At 37.4% G+C, this 13822-nt stretch overlaps 1 protein-coding gene across 1 annotated transcript in view; it reads left to right on the top strand.

Annotated features, from left to right (window-relative positions):
• PPEF1 (protein phosphatase, EF-hand calcium binding domain 1) overlaps nt 1-13822 on the top strand; it is a 161786-nt gene that overhangs the window by 68076 nt on the left and 79888 nt on the right. The window contains exons 5-6 of the mRNA XM_006893827.1: nt 2842-2956; nt 8474-8520. Of these exons, the coding sequence (XP_006893889.1) occupies nt 2842-2956; nt 8474-8520 (162 nt within the window). The remainder of the gene's footprint in view (nt 1-2841; nt 2957-8473; nt 8521-13822) is intronic.

Raw genomic sequence — 13822 nt, 5'->3', positions numbered from 1 at the left:
TAATTTAAAAAAAACAAAAAAAAGAGATTTTAGGCAATCTCAACAGGACCCAGAAAGTTATTTCAATATCAGGAATTTTCTGTGGTTGTGATATACTCTCAATGAATATTTGTTAATTTAACTTGTTTCCAAAGCAAAACTGCCTCTTCAGACAGCAATTAGTCTGATTAGTGCTGCAAAGGGACCAGAAAAACTGCAGGGGCAAATTAAGATAACATTGGGAATCATACATTAAACGTGCAATTTCAAGTACACCATTATACAAACGTGTTTTGCCTATTCCTTTAAAATATGGCTAAAGGAAGGTTCACATTTAAGTTTTCACTCCATTTGTGGACTAGATAGTTTTGTGGTAAAAGTATTTAGTCCATTAGATTTTAGGGAGAAAATATTTGTCAACATTCAAGGGCTCTTTTCCTAATTCTCATATTGCTTCAAGTCCTACTTATTCCATCTTATAAAACATTAATTCCTTAATAATGAAAATTACCAGAACTTAAATCAGATGTTTTGGGGATCTTGGATGGAAAATAATTTTATTATTTTAATAGCTATCAAAATGAGCATGTCAGGACTGTGAAGGAGGTTGTTCTGGAGAGTTCTGACTATGCTTAATTCTATTCCAAAGCAGTATCTGAACCATCTCTCCACCTTCAAAAATGTAAACCATTAGTGTTCAGTAGAAATATAATGTGAACCACATATGGCATTTCAAATATTCTAGTGGTTCATTAAAAAGATGACAAGAAACATGAAATTACTTTTCATAATATTTTTAACCTGATATATAAAAAATATCATTTCAATGTGATCATATTAAAAATTATTAATGAAATTATTTGTGCCACTATTAGAACCTCTACTCAGAATATTATTGCTTTTCAATTTTTGACTCATGCACTTTTAACTTGTTAGTTAAATTTGTATCTTCTAGGCTGCAACACTTCCATGATACATCTTCAAGGATATGAACATGTACAGCTAAGCACAATTGATAACAGTTGCCTTTGCCTTCGTTTTAAAAGTAAAAAATCCTTAAAATATGATATTTTTTTGTGCCACTGTTAGAACCTCTACTTGGAATATTATTGCTTTTAATTTTTGACTCATGTACTTTTAACTTGTTAGTTAAATTTGTGTCTTCTAGGCTGCAACAGTTCTATGATGCATCTTCAAGGATATGAACATGTATGGCTAAGCACAACTGATAGCAGTGCATCTAAATTCCAAAATCAATCTCCACAACAGTCTACGTGTTTCCTATTGCCAAAGGAGACCTTTAGAGTAGTGAGAGAAGATCTTCACCCTAAAGCCCACAGCATCCCTTTTCAGCAGGAAGTAGCTAAGAGAATACGCCATCCCCTTTTCCTTATGAATCAGGGTGAAGTCTCTCTGAGGGAGGAGTGATATATAGGGAATGGCAAAGGACACACTGACAAAGGAGATTAAACAGAATTGGTTTTGACAAGCACTGTGGCAATGAGACAATTAAAAGAGACTGTCAAGGGGAAGAAAAAAGAAAGGAATGAACTGGGGGGTGGGTAGAGAAAATAGTGCAACATGAATGAATGGAAATCCAAAATCTCTGTAAATGTTCATTAAAATTAGTAAAATAAAAAAACACAAAAAACCAAAACAAAAAAAAATATGGTATTTTGCACTTGTAGCCAGTCTCATTTTGAACTCACCCTCAATGTTGGACAGTAGCCCATGGCTACCATGTTGAACAGTGCAGGCTTAAATAGTCCTAACTTCCAAGGTGGTGTTAACATCATACCATATTAAATCTCTGTGATATTTACATGTGGTATAGTATTTTTGGATGATGTACTTAAAATCTTTTATAATTTAAAAAGAGATTAACATACTAGTTTTATGAGGTCTGTGGGAGAAAACTGAGCAAATCTGTACAAAACAATGATAATTAATATTAATGCCATAACTGGAGGAGAGCAATGGGATGAATAGTCATAAATAGGAGATAATCCAATGTTTTATTTGGAATTGGAATATAGCTCATAATTAGACATTTTTATAAATGTACTTACTATTCTGTAAATTCTCAAGTCTCTATATTGAACATTGGAGCCACACCTGAGATACCTGACTCAGGAGTTCCTTGAGAAATTGGCTGCCTTGTGAGGTCTCCAGGCCAACAACACCTTGACGTCCCAGGTGTTGGAAAGTCTCAAGCGAATACAAAGCAGCACCTCTTAAGCAGACTCTTTCTGTTTTCTTTCTCTCATTCTGTTTCTTTTCCATCCTTCTTTTGTCTTTGTCTGGCTCCAGATTTCCTTAACAGAAAGGATTTTCCTATTTATATGTCACTTCTTTTGGCCTACCATGACCAAGAATAATCATAGTTCAGTTAATTTCTTTCTTTTTTAAATTTTTTTTTTTAGTTAATTTCTTAATACCTGTTAAGAACAGTGTTTTTCAGTGAGCTCTGGTGGCCTAGTGGCAAGAAGCTGTAACTACCTTCTCAGAGGTGCACAGTTCAAATCCACCAGGTGCTCTGCTGGAGAAGGAGGAACAATCTCCTGTACCAGTCAGATCTGATTTGACGGTACACACAAAAAATAATGAAATAAAATAATTTTTTTTAAAAAAAGAACATAGTTTTTCATTCATTTAGTCACTAATTTAATTTGCAGTTATCTATTTGAATCTATTATATGTCACACATAGGGGTAAAATAGTCTACTTGAGAATAATTTAAAGATTATCCTGAAATAAAGCTACCTGAAATGTGCTTTTGCATGTGGCATCTTTATAATTTTCTGCATAATCATGTCTTTCTTCCCATTTCATTATATCTATTTCTCTGCCTCCCCCTCACAGATACTTCATGCTCATTATGTCTTAGCGGTGCTATTTGAGGCCAAGAAAGTCTTGATGCAAATGCCGAATATCTCTCACATAAAGACTTCTCCCTCCATAGAGATAACGATCTGTGGTAAGTTTCAGAGCAGAGTCACTAAATTAATACCGAGGATCCTGTTGGTCCCACATCATTTGCCCAACTTGAAAACTATGTAACTTGGACTGTGTAAAGCAGGGGGAGAAGTTGATATAGAGTCATCTATCATGATAATACTGTTCCTCATCTTGTCTTTGTTTTGCATACCAGCTGGCAGGAATTAATTATGTGAGAAATTAAAGAACTCATAGCTTTTTATAAAGGCAGACAGCATTTTAATACGGAAATCCACCCATGGGTGGAATAAGCATTCTTTGCCCTCCCTCTAGTTGTCATTATTGTTGTGTATTGCTCTTTCTAGCTGGGCCTCTCTATGCCACTCATTTGTGTTGAGAAGAGAAAAATCCAAAGCAGGGTAGAGATTAAACTCCTCACTGCCCTTGCCTGCTATTTTAGATTTTTCCAATTGGCCTCTGTAGCTTTTAGAAGAGTGGGAATGTCCCAGAAATCTGTTCCTTGTTCTTCTAAATAACAAGATTTGAGATTTTGTTATCATATAGGCCAGCCTGGCAGGATATTGCTTCAAGAAACAGTACACATTTAAATTCATCACAGTTGGTGCCCAGCATGCTTGCAGCTGTCTGAGAATGGGGTGCGTGGAGGGAACAGTCATCCTCATAACTTCTAATTAAGCCTTTAGGTTACAAAGCAGTTACTGTTATTCTCCAAATAAATTATTGACTTGTCTCTCTCTTACTCTAGCAGGTAGAAGTAAATTTGACAACCTAATTAAATGATTTCCTTTCCGAGCATCTTATAGTAGTGACAGGTCCTTGATGTAACAGTTTAAGTTCTGTAATGTCCTCTGAGGCAAGCTTTTGAAGAAAAAGTCTCTGGTGGCATCATTTCAGCTTGACCAGGCCACCACATTTCTGCCCAGCAGATGATAGAGCTCAGCCAGTGGGGCCTTTTAATGTAAGCTATTTACCAGGTCTTAACTTTTCACAGAGATACAGGAAACCATGCCAGCCTGGGAACCCAGAGCTGGATTTACTGTACAATACACCACAGTGTGATCTCCCACGCATTTCTTAATTACTTCCAATTGCCACAGAAGACTTACTTACCTTTAGAGAAGAGGATCTGAAAGGCATGGAGAGGGCCTGGAAGTCTTAGACTCACACAATGGAAGAACTGAAGGTTCTTACAGAGACCATCAATCTGAATTCTTATAAAGAAAATGAAGGCTTAGGGAGAGAATGGAATTGACTTCCATTAATTTCTATGAAGTAGCTTGTTCTTTTCCCCCATACTCATCCAACTAGTTAGTGACAGGGCAGAATTAAAAATCAAGTCTTTCAAATTCCAGATTAGAGTCAGGCCTGATCTCCTCTTTCAGATCCCATCATACACTTCTCTGATTAGCCACCATTAAACAAAAGATAGAGAATGGATTGATTGGATAATTCCATTCATTTAAAGATGTTCCACATCTTGGATCTTTATTTATTTTCAGACTTTTCCTATGTATCTCTCTTGGTAGAATATAGCTCCCCTTAATGTCTCATCTCATTGCTATGGAGTCAGAACTGGCTCATAACTGATCCTCCAGTTTCTAAGACTGCACATTACATGGGAGGAGATTGCCAATTTTTTCTCACACTGCTGGATTTGAACTGTCAGAAGAAGCCTTTAGATTAGCACTGTAACTCTTCATGGACTAGGCCACCAGAGCACCATATATAGTACAGAATTATTATTTTCTGTTAATTCTATAATACACATTTTGTTTAATATAATGTAGAATTTTCTCTTAATTCTGTTAAATAGTGTAATTCGGTACTGTTATTGTTTTTACAGTTAAGTTAGAATTGGCCCATAGATGACCCTCTATTGGGTTTTCAGAGGCAGTAAATTGCCTAGGGAGAAATTGACCATCTTTCTCCCATGGAGCAATTGGTGGATTTGAACCACGTACCTTTGCACTGCCAGCACAATTCCTTACTACTCAGCTACCATGAATTCTTAGTATAAAATTGTTACGATCCATTGAATTTAAGAAAATTTGGTCACTTAAAACAATTTCAAATTGTAACCTCTTTTTTTTTTTAAGCCTCTGTTTAAGACAGTATACGCAAAGCAGGGCTTTAAATTGGTTCATTCTGGTTAGATGCCCCTCCCTCCCCCTCATCATCTTGTCCAGGTGATTCTTACAGATCTTGTTAAAATATATTAATAGATTCTGATTCAATACTCTGGGGGGGAAATGCAAATTTTCAGCAGGTGGCCCACCTGGTTCCAGTGTGAAGTCTTAAAGGAAAGGGCGAGAAATTGTGATGAAACTTTGTCATTACTTAAATTTAGGATGCGTTTTTATATGCATATCTAAATATGCCACATAGTTCCCAGCATGCATGAAATATAGAAGGTGTTTTAGCCTACAGTTATGTTATAAATGATACCCATTTCTACATTCATGTTTATGTATGCAGTGAATATATCTTTCTGTGACTGTCTTATTGTGCAGCAACCGTGTTTTTTGCTATCTAGCTAGAATTGAAAAAGATTTTTGTCATTTCTACTCAATATGCTGAAAGAGTTGATTTTTAACATGCCAGTTATAACAGTCCTGCATCCAAATATTCAAAAGAAAAGTTACCAGAAAAAAATAAAGAAAAAATATCATTAAATGTTATACTAAGGTGATCAGAAAAAAAAATTCTTCCATCTTTCGTTTCTCAGTCTTGGAGAGAGAGTGTATGGAAGCAGTGAATCTCAAAATAATACGAATATGCTCTTAATAGTATAGTAATATTTTATAAATAAGTGTACATAAATTATGTAAAATTTTCATTTTATTACCCCATTATAATTAGAGTCTTCTTTTGTATATTTTTAGTTAACCTTTATTGTGGAGTTTTAAACAACCTGAGGAAAATTATTTCTAAGTTAAGTTCTATTTGGTAATTAAATTACAGAGAATCAAAATTTAGTAGCAAAAAAAAAAAAAAGTTAAAAAAAAATTTAGTAGCAGAGCTGCCTAGAAATAGTTATCCAGATAAGGCTTTTAAAATATCCACATAGTCACTCTTCTTTTTAAATCAATAGCCTTATATGAATACAGCAACTGCTCCACAGAAGGATGGGCAATCTCCTCCCATGTGATTTACTGACTCTGAAAATCTACTGAAGGGTTAGCTATGAGTCAGTTCGGACTTGAAGGCACACAACAGCATGTTCGTATGGCTTCCTTATAAACTAATTTTATTCTCATACCTACTTGATGGTACACAACAACAATCTATGGGTCTCATCAAAGTAATGTCAACCATCTACTCACAATTTTAAAATTTCGTATGATACTACTAGAGTGCAGTCTTTAAAATATGGCTTTAAATTGTGCATTTGGTAGTGAAACACATATTTATTGAATACCTGCTAGTTCTCAGATGCTCTGGTGGCCTAGTGGCAAGAAGCTGTACTGCAATCCCAGAGGCGCACGGTTCAAATCCACCAGATGCTCTGCTGGGGAAGGAGGAACAATCTCCTCCTGTACCAGTCAGATCTGATTTGATGGTACACACACTCAAATAATAAAATAAAAATAAAACAAACAAACAAAAAAAGATGTAATGCTGACTAGAGCTCTCTTGCCTTAGTCCATAGGGAGTTATGCTGCTAACCAAAAGGTGATGCCTCTCTGGTGGTTCAAATCCACCAGCAATTCCATAGGAGAAAGATGAGAAGTCTCCTCTCATGCGATTTACAACCTCTGAAAAATCTGCTGTGTCCATTCCAACTCAACAGCAGTGAGGTTTTTATTAGAAAATATGCAGGAAGCTCTGGTGGCCTAGTCAGTAGGCACTACTCAGCCAAAGGTTGCACCTCTCTGCCCATTCAAATCTACCAGCCATTTTGTGGGAGAAAGATGGACGATCTCTTCACTTGCTATCTACAAACTCAGAAAACCTGCTGGAGGGTCACTTATTTTTTTTTTTTCAATCTGAGGGAAAACTTTATTTTAGAGGAAAATGGTAACTTGAAATTACATTTAATTCTAAGTTTACAAAAATATATGTGAGATAATATATGCTTATAATTCTATTCGTATTTTAAATCATCATCATCATCATGATCCTTTATAAAATTTCACTGAAGAAAACTCAGAAATACAAAGAATAAATGAAAATCAAATCATCTCTAATTTCACAGCACAGAGATCCCAGATCTCAAAGCCCAGATCTGTTGTGCTCAAGTCTTTTCCAATAGGGACACTGCAGGACGACTCCACAGAGTTTCCACAATTGTCAGTCTTTACAGAAGCCACATAGCACCTCATTCTCCCACAAAGGAACTGAGAGCTCAAAGCACCAAGCGTTATGTTGGAAGCCACATGATCAGCCATTGCAAAGCAGGGCTCCTAATTACCACAGCAATAGTGTTGGTCTTGTGTGCCATCGAGTTGGAACGGACCCAAACCTGATCCCCCACCAGGTTTTCAGAATCAGTAAATCGCTGCCCATTCATCTCGTGCAGAGCTGGTGGATTGGAACCACATGCTTCTGAATTGTCAGTGCAGTTCTTTACCACGACGCCACCAGCACTCCCTAAGCACAGTAGCTAACACTAACATTTATCCTTTCAGTCATTACATAGAAATGCTTTATAGATTTAATGTTTTAATTTTACTTATGTCCTTTCTAGCAAAAAGTTGTTGTTGTTTTTGTTGGAGGTTCACTTATGAGTTGTGTTTGACTCGATGACAGTGAGGTTCAGTTTTGGAAATAGAGGCTGTTGCTGCCCTTCTTGAGATTGCAGGCAGTAGAAAATAATCATTAAAAGTTTGGGGTTTTAAATGAAATTTAGTATTAGCTGCATAGTGAAAGATTCACAATTGGAACACTCTGTCCTCCCTGAGGAAGTCTGCCCCCAATAAGGTTTATAGCTTTGGAAGCCAAAGGAAGGTCCCCATGAGTTAGAATCAATTAAAAGGCAGTGGGTTAAGGTTGGGTTTGAATTCTTGGTTGTTGGGATAACTTTGCATCACCACAGCAATAACAACTCATTGCTGTTGAGTTACAACTGACCTACTCTAGTGGGTTTCCAGACAGGAGATTGTTCATCTTTCTTCCTTGGTGCAGCTGGTGGGTTTGAACCACCTGCCTTTGGGTTGGCAGCACAATTCTTACTAAATCACCTCTTTGTCTCATTTGGAAAATGACGAATACAATACCTATTTCATAGAGTAGATGCAAGGATTGAACAAGGTAACTCTTGTAAACATTTAGCCTAATAACTGACATGGAGTAAAGGAAACCTAGCAATATGGCAGAAGGAAACAGGTATTGCAATACAAAGTGTTCTTCTCCTATAAGAGACAGAAAGAGGGCTATGACACCAGTTTGTTTATTAATTAATAGCACCATAGGATAAAAACCCAATGCCCTAATAACATTTGGAGCTGTTAGTAGTATTTCACTTTTAAAATTCTGCAACAAAATGGACAATGCGTTTTGTGTTCTACTGAACATTCCTTTTTCCTTTGTACTCCAGGTGATTTACATGGAAAACTGGATGATCTTTTGTTGATCTTCTATAAGGTAAATTAGTCACTTGCTAAATATTTACATTGTTGTTGGGAGAGGCCAGTCCTAGGGCAGGAAACAATATTAGTTGCATTAGGATATATAAAAATATAAAAGTTTTTTTATCCAAGAAGCACAAAGATTACTAGAGGTGTATTTCTAAAAACGGTGTTTTTTTTCTAAAATAGTTTTTGTATATATGTCATAAATATAAAAAATCATTTAAGTCTTTGTTCAGTATTGTTGCTATGTGTGTATCCATTTTGATTTCTACGTGGTTGTGTCTTGGCCTATAATATGTCATAGTACAGGACAGGCAGGGGAGCAGTCAGTTTTATTTTATTTCAGTACAGTTTTATTCAGTAGTGAGCATGTCACATACTAATCCTCTGAAATTAATTTCCTCCAGCAGTTTCCAAATTGTTCCCATTCTACTCAGATTAATCATTACTTGGCTCTTCCAGTACTCAGACTGCTTTCCTTTACTGGGTTTGGTTGGAGGAGACAGCACAGAGGGCTCAAAGTGTCTTGTCGAGCGTGGAATTTCCGTGCATCTTGCTGACTGGATTCATTGATTCAGCCAGCCATTATGGTCTAAACGTTTGCTTCTGGGAAGAGCGCATGTAGGAGACAGCTCCCGAGGTGGCCCTTGCCTTCACAGTGATACTCCTTTAGACTGCTGTTCTTAAGTCTTATTCTGATTAAATGCTGTTTTTCCTACCCATCCCTGACAACCCCAAAACTAGTATGTTAAATCATTGACAACATAGGCAACTCAGATGGATTGAAGGAAAATGCATTCAATTATGATGACTCATCAGTTCTACTCTTTAAGACTGTGAAAGCTTGAGTAAGGCATAATATAACCTTCCTGAAATTAATTGTTTTCAGTATTATCTTGAGCTTGCACCTCATAGGAAGTGGTTACATGGAGAAAAAGAACATAAATATGTCGAAGCATTTTTACAGAAGATAAATTGTAACAGTAACACAAGGTTTTAATGTCATTCCTTAAGAAAGGAAGCTTGGAAGGAAATGGGGCAAGGCTAAACCAGGCTTGAATGAATGAAGCCAGTCCATGGGAGTAGATTCTGTTGAGATTGCAAGAGGTCTAAACAAAGTTTGAATCCTCCAGTGGCTCTACGGGAGAAAGATGGAAAGTCTCCTCTCCTGAGATTTGCAACCTCTGAAAACCCACTAGAGAGTCAACAATGAGTTGGTTCCAACTTGATGACAATAAATTGAGAAGCTTAAAAGGCAGTGTTTTCTCAGTGATAAAATTCAAAAGGCGGGAAGGGATAGGAAAAGAAGATAAATGAAAAGAGGATTTCAGGGAAGAAGGAAAAAGGCTGTTGCAATGTGGGGAATGTAATCAGTGTTAGAAAACAAAATGTATATAATGGATTGAATGAGAAACCAATATACTCTAAATTTTCAATAAAATAACAAAAATTTTTTAAAAGGTAGGTTGGTCACATGGACTGAAGAATGATGAGGTAGGCAAGTAGTCATGGGAGGAAGTCTAGTAAGAAGTCCTGGGCATCAAAGGAGGAAAGAGGCTTTCCCCTGAGGGTGGCCAAGTACTGGTCTGTTGAGGTGTGGGGAGGGATCAGGTGGGTCCTTCTCTACTCCTGATCCTAAGGGTGTATGTCTTGTGGAAGAATGTATCTCTTTCTCTGACAGGGTCTTGTGAGTCAAGAGCCTAGTACTGTCTTTAAGGAGACCTAGACTTGAAGAGGGAAGTCTTTCTAAATGAGTTAAAGACAAAAAGGAGTTTATTGCTCATGATAGGTTGTAGTGACCAAACAGGCCAGCTGTGCAAGAGGTGGAAGAATGCACTGGTAGAAGAAGTCAAGGAGTTGTACAGCTGGGAAATGGATCTGTTTAACTGAGTATATAGCTCCACACCAAATTTCCTGATGTTCAGGCATGCTGTTGTTGACAGTTCTGATCTAAGGAAGGAGAGAAGCAGAGATTTAGAATGAACAACAGCAATGGTAGGTCTTTTTTTTTTTCCCCCAGAGGTTTTGAGAAGTTTAAGGAAGAGAAAACCAGTTGAGTAAATTGAATTGGGAAAGTAACTTTCAAGAAACTTGGAAAATATCTTGAGAGAGAATTGAAGATCTTGAGTAGACAGATGAGAAAAGAGAAAATGTCTACATATTTCTTTAATTTGTTCAGTAAAACTATATAGAACATATAAAACTGAGAAGTGCTAATAATGTGAAGACTGAACAGGAGGAGGTGGGTGGTAAGAAACACTATAAAAAGAAGTAAAGGTGAATATATAGCATTCAAATGAAAGCAAAACAATATTTTGAAGGTTAGCCAGTGACAGTGTTCAGGAAGTGGAGAGTCACAGCCGAGAACGAGTAGGACACTAAGATTTAAGATGGATTTGGGTAGAGGGAGGTGAGCGAGGTGTTTGGAAAACAGAAATACACAACAGCCTTGAATTAGCATTTTGGCAGGTTTCATACATGCCAGAGTTTTGAAATTGCTTGGAATAAAAAGGGAAACTGAGGGGAGGAAAGAGCTATGATCTTTCAGAGGACAGCAAGGTTCTATGTTAAGAAATGGAAAAGATGGTGCCTGGGCAGGGAGATTGACCTGATGAACTTGAGATGATGAGTCACATAGCTTTTGATAAATGAATGTACTAAATTAGATATGATGAAGTGGAAGGATAGGACACAATGATGTTTACGGAAGCTGTAGACATATCCTGATCTCTAGCTCCACACATTGGAATCTTGTCTTTTTATATCTTATTGCATGGCACAATGTACATTGAATGTACAGTGTACAGAAGAAATGATGATAAATTACATGAGTAAAACTACAAATACAGACCCTACTGTAGGCAATATTTAGATCAGTAAAAATTTTTTTTCTATAATTACATTTTATTAATTTTCATAAACATTTACAGAGATTTTGGGCGTCCACTCATTCATTGTTGCACTATTCATCAGTTGCAACATGCATCAGTATTAGGTTTTAGGACAGAAGGATGAAGAAACATGAAAAGAGAACGAGATGAATTGAGAGAAGAGTAATGAGGCAGTAAAGTAGTTGAGGAGGAACAAAACGAGGAGAGAGAAAAAGATGCTTGGGTAGGGAGTAGTAGATTTCTCTTTGTGGCAAAAGGCACAAACTTTCCTGCTCATGGATGATATGCAGTGCACATTCAGATGCAAGACATTCCAGATTGCTTCAGGAAATGTAGATAGTGATGGTCACTGAGTCCAGTGGCAGTGTGTACTCAGTCAGTGTGCCAGCAACCTATTGACTGCCTGTCACAATGCTTCCTCAGATTTGTCAACATAAGATCATGAAATTGGATCATGTCAGCCTAATCCCTGAGCTCCCAGTGTTTTCCTTGGAAGTATCTCGTTACCATGCTGAATTTGTATTTATTTTATTAATATCTTATAATGGGAAATGGAGCCTGAATTATGGGAATAGTCTGGCAAACTATACTGTTGGAGACTTATAGAGTCATAAATAACCACATTTTGTATCATACCATGGTTCCCGTGATTTGTGTTATCCCAAGCATTTCCATCACCACAAGAGAGAAACCGGCCAAAGTTATAAACTTTACAAGGATTTCTGATGACTTATTGGTAAGGAGTTAGGCTGCCAGCTCCACAGGAGAAAGAGGTGTGATTTCCTCCCTGTGATTTACTGCCTCTGAAAACTTGCTGGAGAGTTAGCTATGAGTTGGTTCCAGGTCAGTAACACACAGCAGCAGCAGCAGCAGCAACAACAACAACAATCTTTTCAGGAGCAGGCTGCTGCTTTATCCTGTGAAGCTGATGATGGTGGGCTCAAACTGCAAATGTATCAGAGATTCATTCAAACAATTGTATTTGATAGTTTGTTTTCAGATTTGTATTTCTTTAATATTGAGTTGTTTTAAAAAATTGTACCACTTAGCACTTTAATACTAAATTAGATATTTTCAGTTTACAGTTCTATCCATATGAGTTTGAAAAGAATTCTTTTCCTTGGGTACCGTGCTTCATCATGACAGACTTTTGTTAAAAGGGCATCTCAAATTTACATGGCTTCAAATATAATTTTATCATCAAGTGAAGCAATTTACATAGCATTAGTGAGGTCAGAATTTTAGATTTTTTTCAAAGGTTTATTTTAATCAGCTACTTTTGCCTAATTTGTTGTTGTTATGTGCCCTCGAGTTGCCTGTGTACAACAACCCTGAACCCTTCTCTATCCTGAGCCAACCTTATTGTGTCTGACACACCTACCCCCATTACCCCAGCCACTGAGTCAATCCATCTCATCAAGGGTCTTCTTCTCCTGTGCTGTCCCTCCACCCTCCCAAGCATAATGTCCCTCTTGAAGGACTGATCCCTCCTGGTCACATGCCCAAAGAATGTCAGATGGAGCTTCAGAATCCTTGCCTCCAAGGAACAGCCTGGTTTCACCCTCTCAAGGACTAACCTGTTTGTTTTCTTAGCAGTCCATGGTATATTCAATACTCTTCTCCAGCACCACAGCTCAAAGGCGTCAATTCTCCTTTTGTTATCCCTCATCATTGTCCAGCTTTCTGATATGTAGCAAGTAATTGTGAAGACCGTGGCCTGGATTGGGCACACCTTAATCTTCATACTGACATTATTGCTCTTCAGTCCTCTGGAGAGGTCTCTGACAGCAGATTTTCCCATGCAATTAATGTTTTTTTTTAATTTCGTGGTTGCTGGTCCCAAGAGTGTTGATTGTGGAGCCAAGGTAGCTGAAGCTATTAACAATCTCAATCTCTTCACCTTCTATCAAGGTGCTGCCAATTGGCCCAGTGGTAAGAATCTTTCTTTTCTTGATGTAGAGCTTCAACCCATATTGAAGGCTACAGCCTTGACCTTCTGCATCAAATGCCTCAGGCCCTCCTTAGTTTCAGTAAGCAGGGTTGTGTCATCTGCATAATGCAGTTTGTTGATGAGTCTTCCTCCAATCCTGATGCCACGTTCCTCTCTCCTGTGTGATTTACAACTTCTGAAAATCTGTTGGTCAGCTCTGAGTCCGTTCCAACTCAACAGCAATGAGTGAATGTCATTCTACTTAACCTAGCAATATTCTGTGTGTGCATTATGAGTTTGAAAGCAAGTCTCTATGATCATAAAGCTAGGTGTCATTAAGACAACCTTGACTCATAGTAACTCCACATATGCCAGAGTTTTTTAAAACTTATTCATTCATTGTTGCACATTTTCCTCTCTCCCCTTTCCTTGCCCTTCCGGCAATCTACTTTGCAATGCACCTCTTGTTCCAGATTAGTGTGTGTGTGTGTGTG

The sequence above is a fragment of the Elephantulus edwardii genome, unplaced genomic scaffold, assembly GCF_000299155.1.
Source record: "Elephantulus edwardii isolate Elephantulus edwardi_28Jun2011 unplaced genomic scaffold, EleEdw1.0 scaffold00131, whole genome shotgun sequence".
NCBI lineage: Eukaryota > Metazoa > Chordata > Mammalia > Macroscelidea > Macroscelididae > Elephantulus > Elephantulus edwardii.
The sequence above is the reverse complement of the archived record's forward strand: the minus strand, read 5'-3'. Positions and strand labels throughout refer to the sequence as shown.